This window comes from Drosophila gunungcola, unplaced genomic scaffold (assembly GCF_025200985.1).
Source record: "Drosophila gunungcola strain Sukarami unplaced genomic scaffold, Dgunungcola_SK_2 000059F, whole genome shotgun sequence".
Taxonomy (NCBI): domain Eukaryota; kingdom Metazoa; phylum Arthropoda; class Insecta; order Diptera; family Drosophilidae; genus Drosophila; species Drosophila gunungcola.
The window spans coordinates 556,230-571,863 of record NW_026453222.1 but is presented as its reverse complement, the minus strand read 5'-3'; the positions used below and the strand labels follow the sequence as shown (position 1 = coordinate 571,863).

Below are 15,634 nucleotides of genomic sequence, written 5' to 3'. Positions count from 1 at the left end.
GCGTTGGCTTCGCTCGGGGTGCTCGTGGTTCCTTCTGCGGGGTCTTTGGCTTTAGGGTATAAGCAACGACCGTAAACACATGCAATATTAAACCAGATTCCCTTCAATTAAATTATTTTGTATAACATTTTTATTCTGGTATAATTTTGTAATAGGGACCACCCTCTTTGAGAGTGCATCTAAATATTTATTAAAATCCATTTAACTAACTTTGTAAATTTCATAAATAAGAAGGGGTCATATAAACCTACACGCAATCACAGTTAAACCCTTAAGCAAAAATTAAAAGATTAAAGTTTTTTTGTTAAATTATTTTATTAACGTATTTGCAAGTGGCAAAGGGCTGACACCAGTTTGGCTGTGTTCAAAAACACATTTAAGTTTTTTTATGTTAAAGCTGGCTGCCAAACTCTATAGCATATTGTTAAATGAAGCAAAAACCATTTCTGAGGAAAAGGGAGTAATTGCTGTGAAATAAAGACAACGTCGCTTTAATAACTTTATAAGTACGTTATTTACGAGGCAACGCAAATTTCAGTATATAATAAAGAAAACAAATATATAAAGACATATATGAAAGTTAGGGTGGTATCAATTTGTATGAACATTTTGTGGTCCTCCTTTTAAATTTGAAGTGACGTCATGATTAAATGTAATTGCCAACCTGCTTACGTGTCGAATGATTAATTTAAAATAAAATTGCTTGGTTTTCAAATAATTTTTTGAATCAAAAACTACTGTATTTAATGGTGATAGTAAAGAATTTTTTTTTAACACCCTGATGTACATATATGTATTTGTATATTTATTACCTGTTAATTACATTACAGCAAGAAAGCTACGCATTAATACAAAAATATAAAATAAATTATTATTTGTAAACTTTGTAATTAAATATTTTTAACTAAATTTACACAAAAATTGAGGAACAACAAAAGTAAATTTAACTTTAAATTTTTTGTTACAAGTCGTTATAAGTTTTGAATGTTTTAAATTCACAACTGCTTTAGAATATTACGAGAAATTTTATTATCTACGAAAATTCCCAAAAAGATTTTTACTTCATTTTGTTTTTGAGGTCTTCTTTGCCAACTTTCAGATCTATCATCTAGCTTTGGCAAAAGGGGCACGGAAGCTGTTGTTGCTTCTCTGTCATCATGTTCACCATTTTGCAGATCCCCTACTTCAGAAGCAACTAAACTACTTAATGAGGCATTATCCGTATGCTCAGGATTACTTCTCTTTCGATCATCTTTAATAGGTTCACTGACACTGTTGCTTTTCTCATCGTGAGATAATTCCATATTTGTGGCGAAGAATTCAAACTTCGTATAGGTTTCGATAGGCGTCTTGTACTTTGATTTGGTGCAAGAAACCTTGGCTTTTCGTCTTCTGTATAGAGTGTAATAAACCTTCCACTTCGTCATCAAATGTCTCACTGGAAAATGTTCCTGATTTACGGCTCTTTTCCAGCAAAGTAGCTTTTTTTGCCGTGAGATATAAAACCCTTTTAATTGCAATGTATATTACATCAGATATAGCACGAACGGAGTAATCAGGTACAAAGGATTGTCGAATTTTCGAATCCATATTTAAAGACTGCAAAGAACCCATTTGTGTTGGAGAGTCTGGAAAAAAAATGTACAAATGAAATTAATAATTTTAAAATCGTGGTATAACATTAATATTTTATACATGTTATATAATATTTGTAATATAGTATTATACATTGCCGAGATAACATAAAAAAAAACTTTAATTAATTTATTTTAAACTAATTACAATAATTTTTTATTTGGAAAAACACTGACTGTCTTAAGACAAGTCTCAAACTAAACTCGCTTCTTAACTTAAACTTCTTACCTTTGAGTTTTAGAGCTTTCTATGAGTGGAGTTGGCGTTAATTGAGTGAGTTTTCTAATTGACCTTTGGATTGCTGATTTATAATGCACCAGCTACTCAATCCGATTGTTTAGTCTAGAATCTTGGGGATTCATTCGCATGGTAATTTTCCATTGAGGGTCCGAAAGTGTGGGAACGAACTGATAACGTAATTTGATTCATTCTGGATGTTTAGTCTAAGGCTTGGGTACATTTGCAATTAGATATCGGCTGATTGGGGTAGTAAGGGTGTATGTGTGTGTGGACATATGCATAAGAGTTATGTGGGATTATGGATATGTCACTATATATAACATAAATATAAAAATATTCTTATTCTTATAAGTATATTTTTTAGCGTTCTAAGCATTAATAACAATTAAAGCTTTCACAAAAAATAAAATTTGTATGTTTTTCGATGTTAAATTTAATTGCTCTGCCAGCAAACCATAAGATAGGGCCTGGAGATCGCTGATGTAAAGAGACAAAACGAAAGAACCGGTTGCGAGGAGTGCGGGTGCTACACGCACTAACTTTCTAGTGTTTGCAATACAGTTCAATACATGGCGACACCTAAGCCCAGATTGATTTGTGGGGGAATGTTTAGTTCAAAATCTGTTAGCTGAGTAACGGATGTCTAACTGTTCTTGGCTATAAAACAATTCGGAAAAAATATTTTTCTTAAATAACTCTTGAACTTGAGGGTCTTGTTAAGATTAAATTGTTCAGAAGTTTGTAGCGCAGTCAAGGATAATTTCCGACCAATAAAGTATATATATTAATTATTGACATGACTAGACGATGTTGATGAAGCCATCTCCGTCTGTCCGCCCGTCCGTCCCTCCGTTTTTACGCAAACTAGTCTCTCAGTTTTAAAGCTATATTTTTAATTTTTTGGGAAGTTTTCGATATATTGTAATAGTTTATTAAAACAATCGGGTCAAAGTTGTTAAATTTCACTTTTTCATTTTTGCTTATAGAAATCGGTTTCCTATACTCCGATTTTTTTTTATATTTATGTTGAATATGTTAAAAAAATTTTTTGCTTATAGAAATCGGTTTCCTATACTCCGATTTTTTTTTATATTTACGTTGAATATGTTAAAAAACGTTTTGAACAAAAAACAATTAAGATGGAAATAAATACCTATAACAAGTTGGTGGTGTGTGTCTTTTGTTACGGAAAAACTCAATTTACTTAGCAGCAGATAAAAGTAGCACACGTTATTCCAAATTGCGTGCACGATAATAATATATGTTATAAGCTAACTAATATTAAATTTGCAACATTAAATGAAGTTGGATACGTTCGAATTAATTAATAACATTCCACACCAGGCACTGGTGCTGCAGCTGGTGCATGCTTTTGCATAAAAAACATTTTATATTGAACCACTATATGAAACTCTAAGAATCCTAAAGCGTTCTTCACAACTATAACTGTATTTGAAAACTAGGTATATTAGTTATATCAAGGGCTTAGCACTGGAGCCGATAAGCACCGGAAGGTGTGCGCACAGAGACTACTATATCACAATGGACATGTATTGACGATGCGCACCACGTAGTCAGGGTTGGTAAGATATATCACTTTTTTAGGACAGTTAAAATTTTGTTGAAAACACGCGTCGAATGACACCCATTATTTAAATTTTCTTTTTTTTTTTACTTTTTGTGCAAATTATTTAAAATGGTTAGAACCGATTTTTGTTTAACTTATTACGAATATAGCCCTCGAGATTCCTGAACATTTGGGATAGAAAAAGTTCCTCTGCATGAATGTTTTCGAAAGTTATTAAGCAACAAAAACTGCAAATATTTATCATTATTTGAAAATTAAATTTAAAACTATTTATAACTTTAGAAAACTAGTATGAAATCAGATACTTTCCAAAAAAGTGATCAAGATGTAAGCAAATATTTTAAAAACAACGAAGTTATGACAAATTGAATGTTCTACTGGGAGCCAGACAACTTTCTTGTTAATTTTTATATCCTTAAAAATTGTATTATAATTTCAGTCAGAAGGACACATGCCTGACCCTATCAGCATCAATAGGAGAGCCTATCTAAGCATATCCCTCTGTTTGTTCACTCGTTTCTACACAAACTCGCATATCAGTTTTAAAGCTATTAGTTGTAGTTAAAACGAGTCGGATTGGACGACTATATCATACAGCTCCCATGAGAACAATCAGGAAATCATATGAAAAAATTATAATTTTATAATTATAAAATTATAATAATAGCTGAATAGCTGATTGTAAAGCATAATAAGAAAGGCAAGCCGAAGTTCATATAACCTTGCAGCTATTGCAAAAACCAAATATTCTTGAAAACATTAAAATTATGATTTACTTGCGTATATGTCTAAAAACATTGAAGCTATGATGATTTGCAGCTTAATTATTCGATAGTTCCTGTGGCAGCTATATGATATCGTTGTCCGGTTTTAATAAAATTAAAAGCGTAACTGAACTGTCAAATGATTAATAAGTCAAAAAGAATTTTAAAAAAATTACAAAATAGAAAAGTTACAAAAAAAAAAATTTTATATATTTTTATTGTTTCCATGGGAGCTATATGATATAGTCGTCCGATTTTAATGAAATTGAAACCGTTATTCTGAAATATTTAGCCAATACTATATGTCGAAGAACTGAAAAAAAATTAAAAAACAGCAAAGTTATAATTTTTTAAAATTTATTTTTCCGATTGTTCCTATGGGAGCTATATGCTACAGTCGTCCGATCCGTCTCCTTCCGACTTATATACTACCTGCAATAGAAAGACAACTTTTGGGAAAGTTTCATGCAGATAGCTTTAAAACTGAGAGACTAGTTTGCGTAGAAACGGACGGACAGACTGACAGACGGGCAGACGAACGGACAGACGGACATGGATAGATCGACTCTCCTAGTGATGCGATCAAGAATATATATACTTAATAGGGTCGGAGATGACTCCTTCACTGCGATGCAAACTTCTGACTGAAATTATAATACCCTCTGTATATAGCTAAATACAAAAATACAAAAAAATACAATACAGAAAACTGGGATATACAATCGATCTTTATTCGCCGACTGGACCCTCCGCCGGGTTGATAATTGCAATGTATTAACATAGACACCTTCTTCGATGAAAATTGGTGCTGTCGTTCCTGGTTGGTGTGATGTCGATCGCCTAGTTCCGGGTGCTCCTGTTGATTCCATCGGCGTTGGCTTCGCTCGGGGTGCTCGTGGTTCCTTCTGCGGGGTCTTTGGCTTTAGGGTATAAGCAACGACCGTAAACACATGCAATATTAAACCAGATTCCCTTCAATTAAATTATTTTGTATAACATTTTTATTCTGGTATAATTTTGTAATAGGGACCACCCTCTTTGTAAGTGCATCTAAATATTTATTAAAATCCATTTAACTAACTTTGTAAATTTCATAAATAAGAAGGGGTCATATAAACCTACACGCAATCACAGTTAAACCCTTACGCAAAAATTAAAAGATTAAAGTTTTTTTGTTAAATTATTTTATTAACGTATTTGCAAGTGGCAAAGGGCTGACACCAGTTTGGCTGTGTTCAAAAACACATTTAAGTTTTTTTATGTTAAAGCTGGCTGCCAAACTCTATAGCATATTGTTAAATGAAGCAAAAACCATTTCTGAGGAAAAGGGAGTAATTGCTGTGAAATAAAGACAACGTCGTTTTAATAACTTCTTAAGTACGTTATTTACGAGGCAACGCAAATTTCAGTATATAATAAAGAAAACAAATATATAAAGACATATATGAACGTTAGGGTGGTATCAATTTGTATGAACATTTTGTGGTCCTCCTTTTAAATTTGAAGTGACGTCATGATTAAATGTAATTGCCAACCTGCTTACGTGTCGAATGATTAATTTAAAATAAAATTGCTTGGTTTTCAAATAATTTTTTGAATCAAAAACTACTGTATTTACTGGTGATAGTAAAGAATTTTTTTTTAACACCCTGATGTACATATATGTATTTGTATATTTATTACCTGTTAATTACATTACAGCAAGAAAGCTACGCATTAATACAAAAATATAAAATAAATTATTATTTGTAAACTTTGTAATTAAATATTTTTAACTAAATTTACACAAAAATTGAGGAACAACAAAAGTAAATTTAACTTTAAATTTTTTGTTACAAGTCGCTATAAGTTTTGAATGTTTTAAATTCACAACTGCTTTAGAATATTACGAGAAATTTTATTATCTACGAAAATTCCCAAAAAAGATTTTTACTTCATTTTGTTATTGAGGTCTTCTTTGCCAACTTTCAGATCTATCATCTAGCTTTGGCAAAAGGGGCACGGAAGCTGTTGTTGCTTCTCTGTCATCATGTTCACCATTTTGCAGATCCCCTACTTCAGGAGCAACTAAACTACTTAATGAGGCATTATCCGTATGCTCAGGATTACTTCTCTTTCGATCATCTTTAATAGGTTCACTGACACTGTTGCTCTTCTCATCGTGAGATAATTCCATATTTGTGGGCGAAGAATTCAAACTTCGTATAGGTTTCGATAGGCGTCTTGTACTTTGATTTGGTGCAAGAAACCTTGGCTTTTCGTCTTCTGTTATAGAGTGTAATAAACGTTCCACTTCGTCATCAAATGTCTCACTGGAAAATGTTCCTGATTTACGGCTCTTTTCCAGCAAAGTAGCTTTTTTTGCCGTGAGATATAAAACCCTTTTAATTGCAATGTATATTACATCAGATATAGCACGAACGGAGTAATCAGGTACAAAGGATTGTCGAATTTTCGAATCCATATTTAAAGACTGCAAAGAACCCATTTGTGTTGGAGAGTCTGGAAAAAAATGTACAAATGAAATTAATAATTTTAAAATCGTGGTATAACATTAATATTTTATACATGTTATATAATATTTGTAATAAGTATTATACATTGCCGAGATAACATAAAAAAAAACTTTAATTAATTTATTTTAAACTAATTACAATAATTTTTTATTTGGAAAAACACTGACTGTCTTAAGACAAGTCTCAAACTAAACTCGCTTCTTAACTTAAACTTCTTTGACGATCATACCTTTGAGTTTTAGAGCTTTCTATGAGTGAAGTTGGCGTTAATTGAGTGAGTTTTCTAATTGACCTTTGGATTGCTGATTTATAATGCACCAGCTACTCAATCCGATTGTTTAGTCTAGAATCTTGGGGATTCATTCGCATGGTAATTTTCCATTGAGGGTCCGAAAGTGTGGGAACGAACTGATAACGTAATTTGATTCATTCTGGATGTTTAGTCTAAGGCTTGGGTACATTTGCAATTAGATATCGGCTGATTGGGGTAGTAAGGGTGTATGTGTGTGTGGACATATGCATAAGAGTTATGTGGGATTATGGATATGTCACTATATATAACATAAATATAAAAATATTCTTATTCTTATAAGTATATTTTTTAGCGTTCTAAGCATTAATAACAATTAAAGCTTTCACAAAAAATAAAATTTGTATGTTTTTTGATGTTAAATTTAATTGCTCTGCCAGCAAACCATAAGATAGGGCCTGGAGATCGCTGATGTAAAGAGACAAAACGAAAGAACCGGTTGCGAGGAGTGCGGGTGCTACACGCACTAACTTTCTAGTGTTTGCAATACAGTTCAATACATGGCGACACCTAAGCCCAGATTGATTTGTGGGGGAATGTTTAGTTCAAAATCTGTTAGCTGAGTAACGGATGTCTAACCGTTCTTGGTTATAAAACAATTCGGAAAAAATATTTTTCTTAAATAACTCTTGAACTTGAGGGTCTTGTTAAGATTAAATTGTTCAGAAGTTTGTAGCGCAGTCAAGGATACATTTCCGACCAATAAAGTATATATATTAATTATTGACATGACTAGACGATGTTGATGAAGCCATCTCCGTCTGTCCGCCCGTCCGTCCCTCCGTTTTTACGCAAACTAGTCTCTCAGTTTTAAAGCTATATTTTTAATTTTTTGGGAAGTTTTCGATTTATTGTAATAGTTTATTAAAACAATCGGGTCAAAGTTGTTAAATTTCACTTTTTCATTTTTGCTTATAGAAATCGGTTTCCTATACTCCGATTTTTTTTTTATATTTACGTTGAATATGTTAAAAAAATTTTTTGCTTATAGAAATCGGTTTCCTATACTCCGATTTTTTTTTATATTTACGTTGAATATGTTAAAAAACGTTTTGAACAAAAAACAATTAAGATGGAAATAAATACCTATAACAAGTTGGTGGTGTGTGTCTTTTGTTACGGAAAAACTCAATTTACTTAGCAGCAGATAAAAGTAGCACACGTTATTCCAAATTGCGTGCACGATAATAATATATGTTATAAGCTAACTAATATTAAATTTGCAACATTAAATGAAGTTGGATACGTTCGAATTAATTAATAACATTCCACACCAGGCACTGGTGCTGCAGCTGGTGCATGCTTTTGCATAAAAAACATTTTTATATTGAACCACTATATGAAACTCTAAGAATCCTAAAGCGTTCTTCACAACTATAACTGTATTTGAAAACTAGGTATATTAGTTATATCAAGGGCTTAGCACTGGAGCCGATAAGCACCGGAAGGTGTGCGCAGAGAGACTACTATATCACAATGGACATGTATTGACGATGCGCACCACGTAGTCAGGGTTGGTAAGATATATCACTTTTTTAGCACAGTTAAAATTTTGTTGAAAACACGCGTCGAATGACACCCATTATTTAAATTTTCTTTTTTTTTTACTTTTTGTGCAAATTATTTAAAATGGTTAGAACCGATTTTTGTTTAACTTATTACGAATATAGCCCTCGAGATTCCTCAACATTTGGGATACAAAAAGTTTCTCTGCATGAATGTTTTCGAAAGTTATTAAGCAACAAAAACTGCAAATATTTATCATTATTTGAAAATTAAATTTAAAACTATTTATAACTTTAGAAAACTAGTATGAAATCAGATACTTTCCAAAAAAGTGATCAAGATGTAAGCAAATATTTTAAAAACAACGAAGTTATGACAAATTGAATGTTCTACTGGGAGCCAGACAACTTTCTTGTTAATTTTTATATCCTTAAAAATTGTATTATAATTTCAGTCAGAAGGACACATGCCTGACCCTATCAGCATCAATAGGAGAGCCTATCTAAGCATATCCCTCTGTTTGTTCACTCGTTTCTACACAAACTCGCATATCAGTTTTAAAGCTATTAGTTGTAGTTAAAACGAGTCGGATTGGACGACTATATCATACAGCTCCCATGAGAACAATCAGGAAATCATATGAAAAAATTATAATTTTATAATTATAAAAATTATAATAATAGCTGAATAGCTGATTGTAAAGCATAATAAGAAAGGCAAGCCGAAGTTCATATAACCTTGCAGCTATTGCAAAAACCAAATATTCTTGAAAACATTAAAATTATGATTTACTTGCGTATATGTCTAAAAACATTGAAGCTATGATGATTTGCAGCTTAATTATTCGATAGTTCCTGTGGCAGCTATATGATATCGTTGTCCGGTTTTAATAAAATTAAAAGCGTAACTGAACTGTCAAATGATTAATAAGTCAAAAAGAATTTTAAAAAAATTACAAAATAGAAAAGTTACAAAAAAAAAAAATTATATATTTTTATTGTTTCCATGGGACCTATATGATATAGTCGTCCGATTTTAATGAAATTGAAACCGTTATTCTGAAATATTTAGCCAATACTATATGTCGAAGAACTGAAAAAAAATTAAAAAACAGCAAAGTTATAATTTTTTAAAATTTATTTTTCCGATTGTTCCTATGGGAGCTATATGCTACAGTCGTCCGATCCGTCTCCTTCCGACTTATATACTATATAGAAAGACAACTTTTGGGAAAGTTTCATGCAGATAGCTTTAAAACTGAGAGACTAGTTTGCGTAGAAACGGACGGACAGACTGACAGACGGGCAGACGAACGGACAGACGGACATGGATAGATCGACTCTCCTAGTGATGCGATCAAGAATATATATACTTAATAGGGTCGGAGATGACTCCTTCACTGCGATGCAAACTTCTGACTGAAATTATAATACCCTCTGTATATAGCTAAATACAAAAATACAAAAAAAATACAACAAAAAATGGAACTTTGCTGTTTTTTAATTTTTTCTATTATTTCTTCGACATATAGTAATGGTTAAATATTTTAGAATTACGGTTTAAATTTCATCAAAATCGGACGACTACAGCATATAGCTCCCATAGGAACAATCGGAAAAATAAATAAAAAACAATTATAACTTTGGTGTTTTTTTCATTTTTTTTTTGTTCTTCGACATATAGTAATGGTTAAATATCTTGTATTAAATTACAATGTGAAGGTTTTCCAAGAATATTTAATTTTTGCAATAGCTGCAAGCTGTTCGGCTTGCCGAAGTTTGCTTCCTTTCTTGTTTTAAGTAAGATTAGGAAAAAAACGAATACTTTTATTTTACATTACCTTACATTTTTAATATACATTTTTTTCTATGTTTGTTTATTGACATTTTGAGAATATAAAACAAAAATTGGCCGAGATATTCTTCAAAAAAATCGGTGCGTCCTGGTTGACATGATTTCAATCGGAAAAAAAGATCAAAACAATTTTTCATTAGTAAAGATGTCGCTATAGTGTTGGGTAAAAGTCGCCGTTTGACGACTTGAAAACAAAAAATGCTTTTTACCCAATTTGATCGACCTTCACGAATATTTTAAAAATCAAAATGTGTTCAAGTCCGAGGCAGACTTTTTCAATTATCTAGACAAAAATACCCCCTTAAAATTTTAATTGGCTGATCGAAAATCCGCATAAAATAGGTTAGCCTCGGATTGTTAAAGCTAATAGCTTGTTAGATTTTAGAATGTTCCATTTTCAAGATGAAGTAATACAATTATTTTCGGTTTTCAGACATGTATTTTTTAAGCATTTTTTATGACTAGACTTTGTCTAGCTAGCTCTAGCATCTTTAATATTTCGGGCACCCCCTCTCCAAAACTGTTGAAGCTCCTTAAGGTTTATCTTCAAGAGCAAACCAACCAAATTGAGAAGCGGATGGACATGATCGCCGGAGATGTCCAGGAGATACTTGATCTTCACTCTGAACGGGATAAATTGGTTGAAAAAATGTGTGGATTAGAAGCCAAGCTGTCTGCCCAAAACATTGCAATCAACTCTTGCGATGTGCTTTAATCTCCAGCTAACTCCGCCGCCACGTGTTCGATACATTTTTCGCGCCCGTAAAACAGAAAACACGCACGTCGACCCGATGATTACTATCAAATTTAAAAACGTCCGGGAGAAGTTATCACTGTTTACTAAAATTGGGTTGAAGTGGCGTGAAAGAAAAGTGTACTGAGCTAGCATCTTTTGGCTATTGGACCAGACGATGCAGTATACACCAATAAGCAACTCTCTAAAGAGAATTACAAAATATTTAAAGAGGCAATGCAATTGAAGAAGCGACGACAGCTCTCTGCAGTTTTTACACGTCGCGGTCTTGTGGATGTTCGTTGCACTGGTGTTCACTGCGTCGAGAGGATAGAAGAGCTTTCTTTGATGAACGCCGATCCTCTCACCACCTCTTCAAATGCTGCTATTACTCACGATTCGGTGGGGAGAGAGACCACCTCATCTGCAGATGATAGCTTTCGCTCTTAATTACATTGAACTCACTCTCTTTGAATCTCTATTTAAGATATATTTATTATTTTTTAATATTAATAAACCCTTTCTGTTCTTTGAAAACATTTTTAAAAATTTAAAAATTGAGCTTGCGCCCCTAATAAGCCTTAAAGATCAAAATTTCGCGTGAAATAGGTGGTTCCATAACTGTGGATGTCAGCAACTTGGTTTACAATTGCAACTTGGTTTATCGTGCTGACCGTGCTAGTCATGCTGGTATCTCGATCTATGTTAACAACAAACTAAAATGTAATATAAAGTCGAAACATTCAAATGATAGTTCAGTAAAATTTTCACTAGTGGAAATATCTGGCATATCTAACACGAAAACACTGGTTGGCTGTATCTATCGACCGAACAGTACAATACCATACGAATTCGTCATTGATACCATTGCGGATTTATCAGCTTCTTATGTTGAAATTATCCTAGCAGGTGACTTCAATAGCAACCTATTCAAGGAAAATAATCTACTTGATGATTTTGAGTCTATAGGACTTTTTCGTGTAAACGTATCGATACCCACACATTTAAGCAACACCTTTGATACCCTTCTTGACCTATTCCTCAAAAATGACTCCAACAAGTATTAACCTTATGACCAGGTCTCGGTACCAGCTTACCACCAGACCTTATATTTCTTACTTATGACCTTAAATGATTCTTTTATATATAGGGACTATAAAATAATGACTATCGAGCTCTGGAACTAGAATTTAATGTATGTGACTGGTCTGCTCAACTAAATGCATTGAATAGTAGCATAAAGTACCTATTTGAGAAGTTTGTGCCATTGAAAATTAAAGTCAAAAGGCCAAGGAATAACCCTTGGTTTAATAATTTAATTAAAAACCTTATTTATCAGCGCGATACCGTTTACTTTAAATGGAAGCCATAACGTACTGACGATATTCATAAACAATTTAAAGGTGGCTAAAGAAGCGGTAACCAAAAGATGCGCTCAGCTAAAAGGGATCATTATAAAAACAAATTTAAGAACTGTCCCTCCATGAAACATAAATGGAAAGAATTGAATAGCTTAGGAATAGGTAAAGCTACACAAAAAACTGATCAAACTGTCAATGTTGATGAACTTAGCCACAAACTAGGTAACTAATCGAATCTTCTTTTGTTTCTTTTTATTGGTCTGTTTAATTAATGCACACTACAGAAAATATACTGTATTTTTTTCTCTATTATTTTAACTTTGATGGAAAATTAACAAAAATTTTTTTTATTTACATTTGTTCAATACTTTTTTATTATTATTCTTATTGACATTTGGAAAGTTATTGGTGCGTCTGTATGGGATTTTGAATGCTTGAGGCAAAATCTTCAAAAATTTTATGGCGAGCATCCCTAAAATGAGTTATAAATTCAATTTGTTTAATTTCATGAAGTTTCTTAGCAAGTAACATTCGTGTGATTCGAATTCTATTCTAAACTATTTTTTTTTTATTATTACTAAGAAAAGCTTAAATATACACAGGAGGAATACAAATGGTAGAAGAGAAAGATGTAAAAGAGTTCCGTTCGCTTGACGGATGGCGGTCAGGTTGCCGCTCATCCTTATAGCTCGTTGCTTCGACTCTGTTCTCGACGCCTTAAGTCTTTCAGGATGCCAGCAGCCATATTGGCTACCGCATCCCGATTCCTCTGGTTTTCCAGCATACAGTTGATCACGTTATGCACTGTGAGGAAACGCTCGGTTCTTGATTCAACTTTGGCTTGGTTCCTTGGTATATGGGGCAGATGAAGAATGCGTGCTCCGCGTTTTGGATGCTTGCTGTGGTCGCAGCAGGGGTTTACAGATACTCTTTAAAGCATCCGTGCCCGGAGATCATTTTCGTGAGTCTACCTGCCCGTGCCATGAGATGAAGCGCTTGCAGGACAAGGTTCCAGTTGGCAGAGTTAAAGGCATTCTTAACATCAAGTGTGCAGACGAGGCATTACTCTTTTGAGCCGCCTTGCTACCTTTCTCCTTTAATTGTGACTGCTCGGTTCGCTTCAATGGTGCTTCTTTTCCTCCGGACACCAAACTGGTGGTCCGAGAACGCTTTGAGTTCGTCGATCTAATTTCAAGGTGGGTGCAGATTATGCGCTCAAATATATTTCCCTTCGTATTTAGCATAGATAGGGGTCTGTATGATGATGCTCGTCGTTCATCTTTCCCGGTTTTGGGATGAGCATTAATCTTTGCCGCTTCCATCCTGTGGGGAAGGTTCTTTAGGTGAGACACTTTTTGTACATCTCCCGTAATATACCATTGTGTGCAGCGCAGGTAAGAGGCCGCTGTGTGGGGAACAAACTATTTCGCCAAGCTGCAAGTGGTCAGTAGGGGTCGGCTGTCTGTTGAGCTTACTCATGACCATCCTGTATACTGACCCAAATGGTTCTGCATCCGCAGCCTCGCACAGCTCCTGGAATCTACCGGCCTTGCTAGCTTTGATCGCGTTCTTCAGCACCTTTTTCTTGGCCCTATAAATTGCTTCGCTCAGCTCGATAATCGACTCTCGACCTGACTTGCTAAAGGTTGGTCTGTTCTATTCGTTGAGTAGGCATACTTTTAACGAAGCCAATGCCTCAGGAGGATGGTTCCCCGCTGTGTCTTACAAGCGCTGCCCCATGTTGTGGACCATGCGTTGAAATCGATGAGGATTGGATACCTGCCGTGTGCGTCGTCAGCATTTTTGCTCTGAACTCGCTAATGCGTACGCTCGGGGCAATGTAGCAGCTGTAGATTGTTAGTCCTCTGATCATCGCTCTGGTATATCGCGCCCTGGATGCGCTTTGCGATAGGTGTCCAGAGAGCTGCCTGCAGCTCCATATCGCTGCTCTACCGTCCGAGCTATGTTGCCATACGCCTTCGGGCTCGCTGAGTATTGCCACATCAGCATGCTGGTCGGTGGCCGTCTGGGTTAGTAGGTCCTGCGCCACTCTGCAGTGATTTAGGTTATTATGTAGAACCTTAACCATGCTGTATAGTGTTCAAAGCTTTCCGGTACTCAGGACACATCCTGCTGAGAGTCGAGTGTTCGGCCTCTCCTCCAGATTTTCCTCGTCTCGTGCACATGATGCATTTCGGTTTGCCCTGGGTACAAGTTCTGTACTTGGGCCCATCCTTGCCACATCTGAAGCCGGATTTTTGAGTGTTTTTGGCTGTTGCCTCCGACGCTGGGCATCTGGCAGACATGTAACCTATTCCGCTGTGCATGCTCCTGTCTGAGGTGAACCGCCGCCGCCGGGATATCGCATTCCTCCTTAGCGCAGACAGCCTTTAGTACCTCCTCGCAGGTGGTCATCTCGTCCAGGTCGCAGATTGCACTGAGTCCTCCAGAATAGCCACTTCGGCTTTGCCACTAAAGGGCGGACTTCATGGCTGTATGCAGTAGCTGCGTGTCTGGGTCTGAGGGTTTCTGCATCTTGAAAACTATGGCAGAGGCCACATCTGTCTGCCCTGAGCGGGAGAGCTATATTTTGACCCCCGCACAAGTTTACAAGTGCTAGCAAGTGTTCCTTTCCATGGTTTAAGTAACGGATCGTAAATTATGGCTCTGGATCGAATAACAAAGTGACATGCACAGAGATCATAAAATCTTATAATTGGGATTATTATCTTATTTCTAATAACCCACGGAAGGGCTTGTATATCCCTAACTTGGGAAAACACTCTTAAGTGCGATAAGGGAGATCACAACTACCCACAGAGACATTCTGAGACCGCAAATGGCTGCTGTGTTCAGCTCATATACTTATATTCATAATAAATGATAAAACATCTTGCCTCTCTGTTTTAATATTATATTGTGCTACTATATTTTCATCGTCTGTGCGAGCTGTGCAATCCGACCTTAGTGTTAAAATTCCTTCCGCTGGAAATTTATTACATTTTTGAATTTTCGCATTGAATTCTTAATGTTGTATACATACGAGTCTATAAGGAGCCAAGTGCTTTTTGCTTCTAATTCAACACAATACGAGTTAGAATATAACACTCGCTTATATACACAATTA

The 15,634-nt window shown here is 34.8% G+C and overlaps 1 protein-coding gene across 1 annotated transcript in view; it reads right to left on the bottom strand.

The window, feature by feature from the left end:
* Nucleotides 1-5,407: 5,407 nt before the first annotated feature.
* Nucleotides 5,408-15,634, bottom strand: part of LOC128264158 (unextended protein) — a 128,035-nt gene continuing 117,808 nt past the window's right edge. Inside the window, exon 8 of the mRNA XM_052999520.1 lies at nt 5,408-6,729. Coding sequence (XP_052855480.1) covers nt 6,170-6,729 — 560 coding nt within the window. The 3' untranslated portion in view covers nt 5,408-6,169. The remainder of the gene's footprint in view (nt 6,730-15,634) is intronic.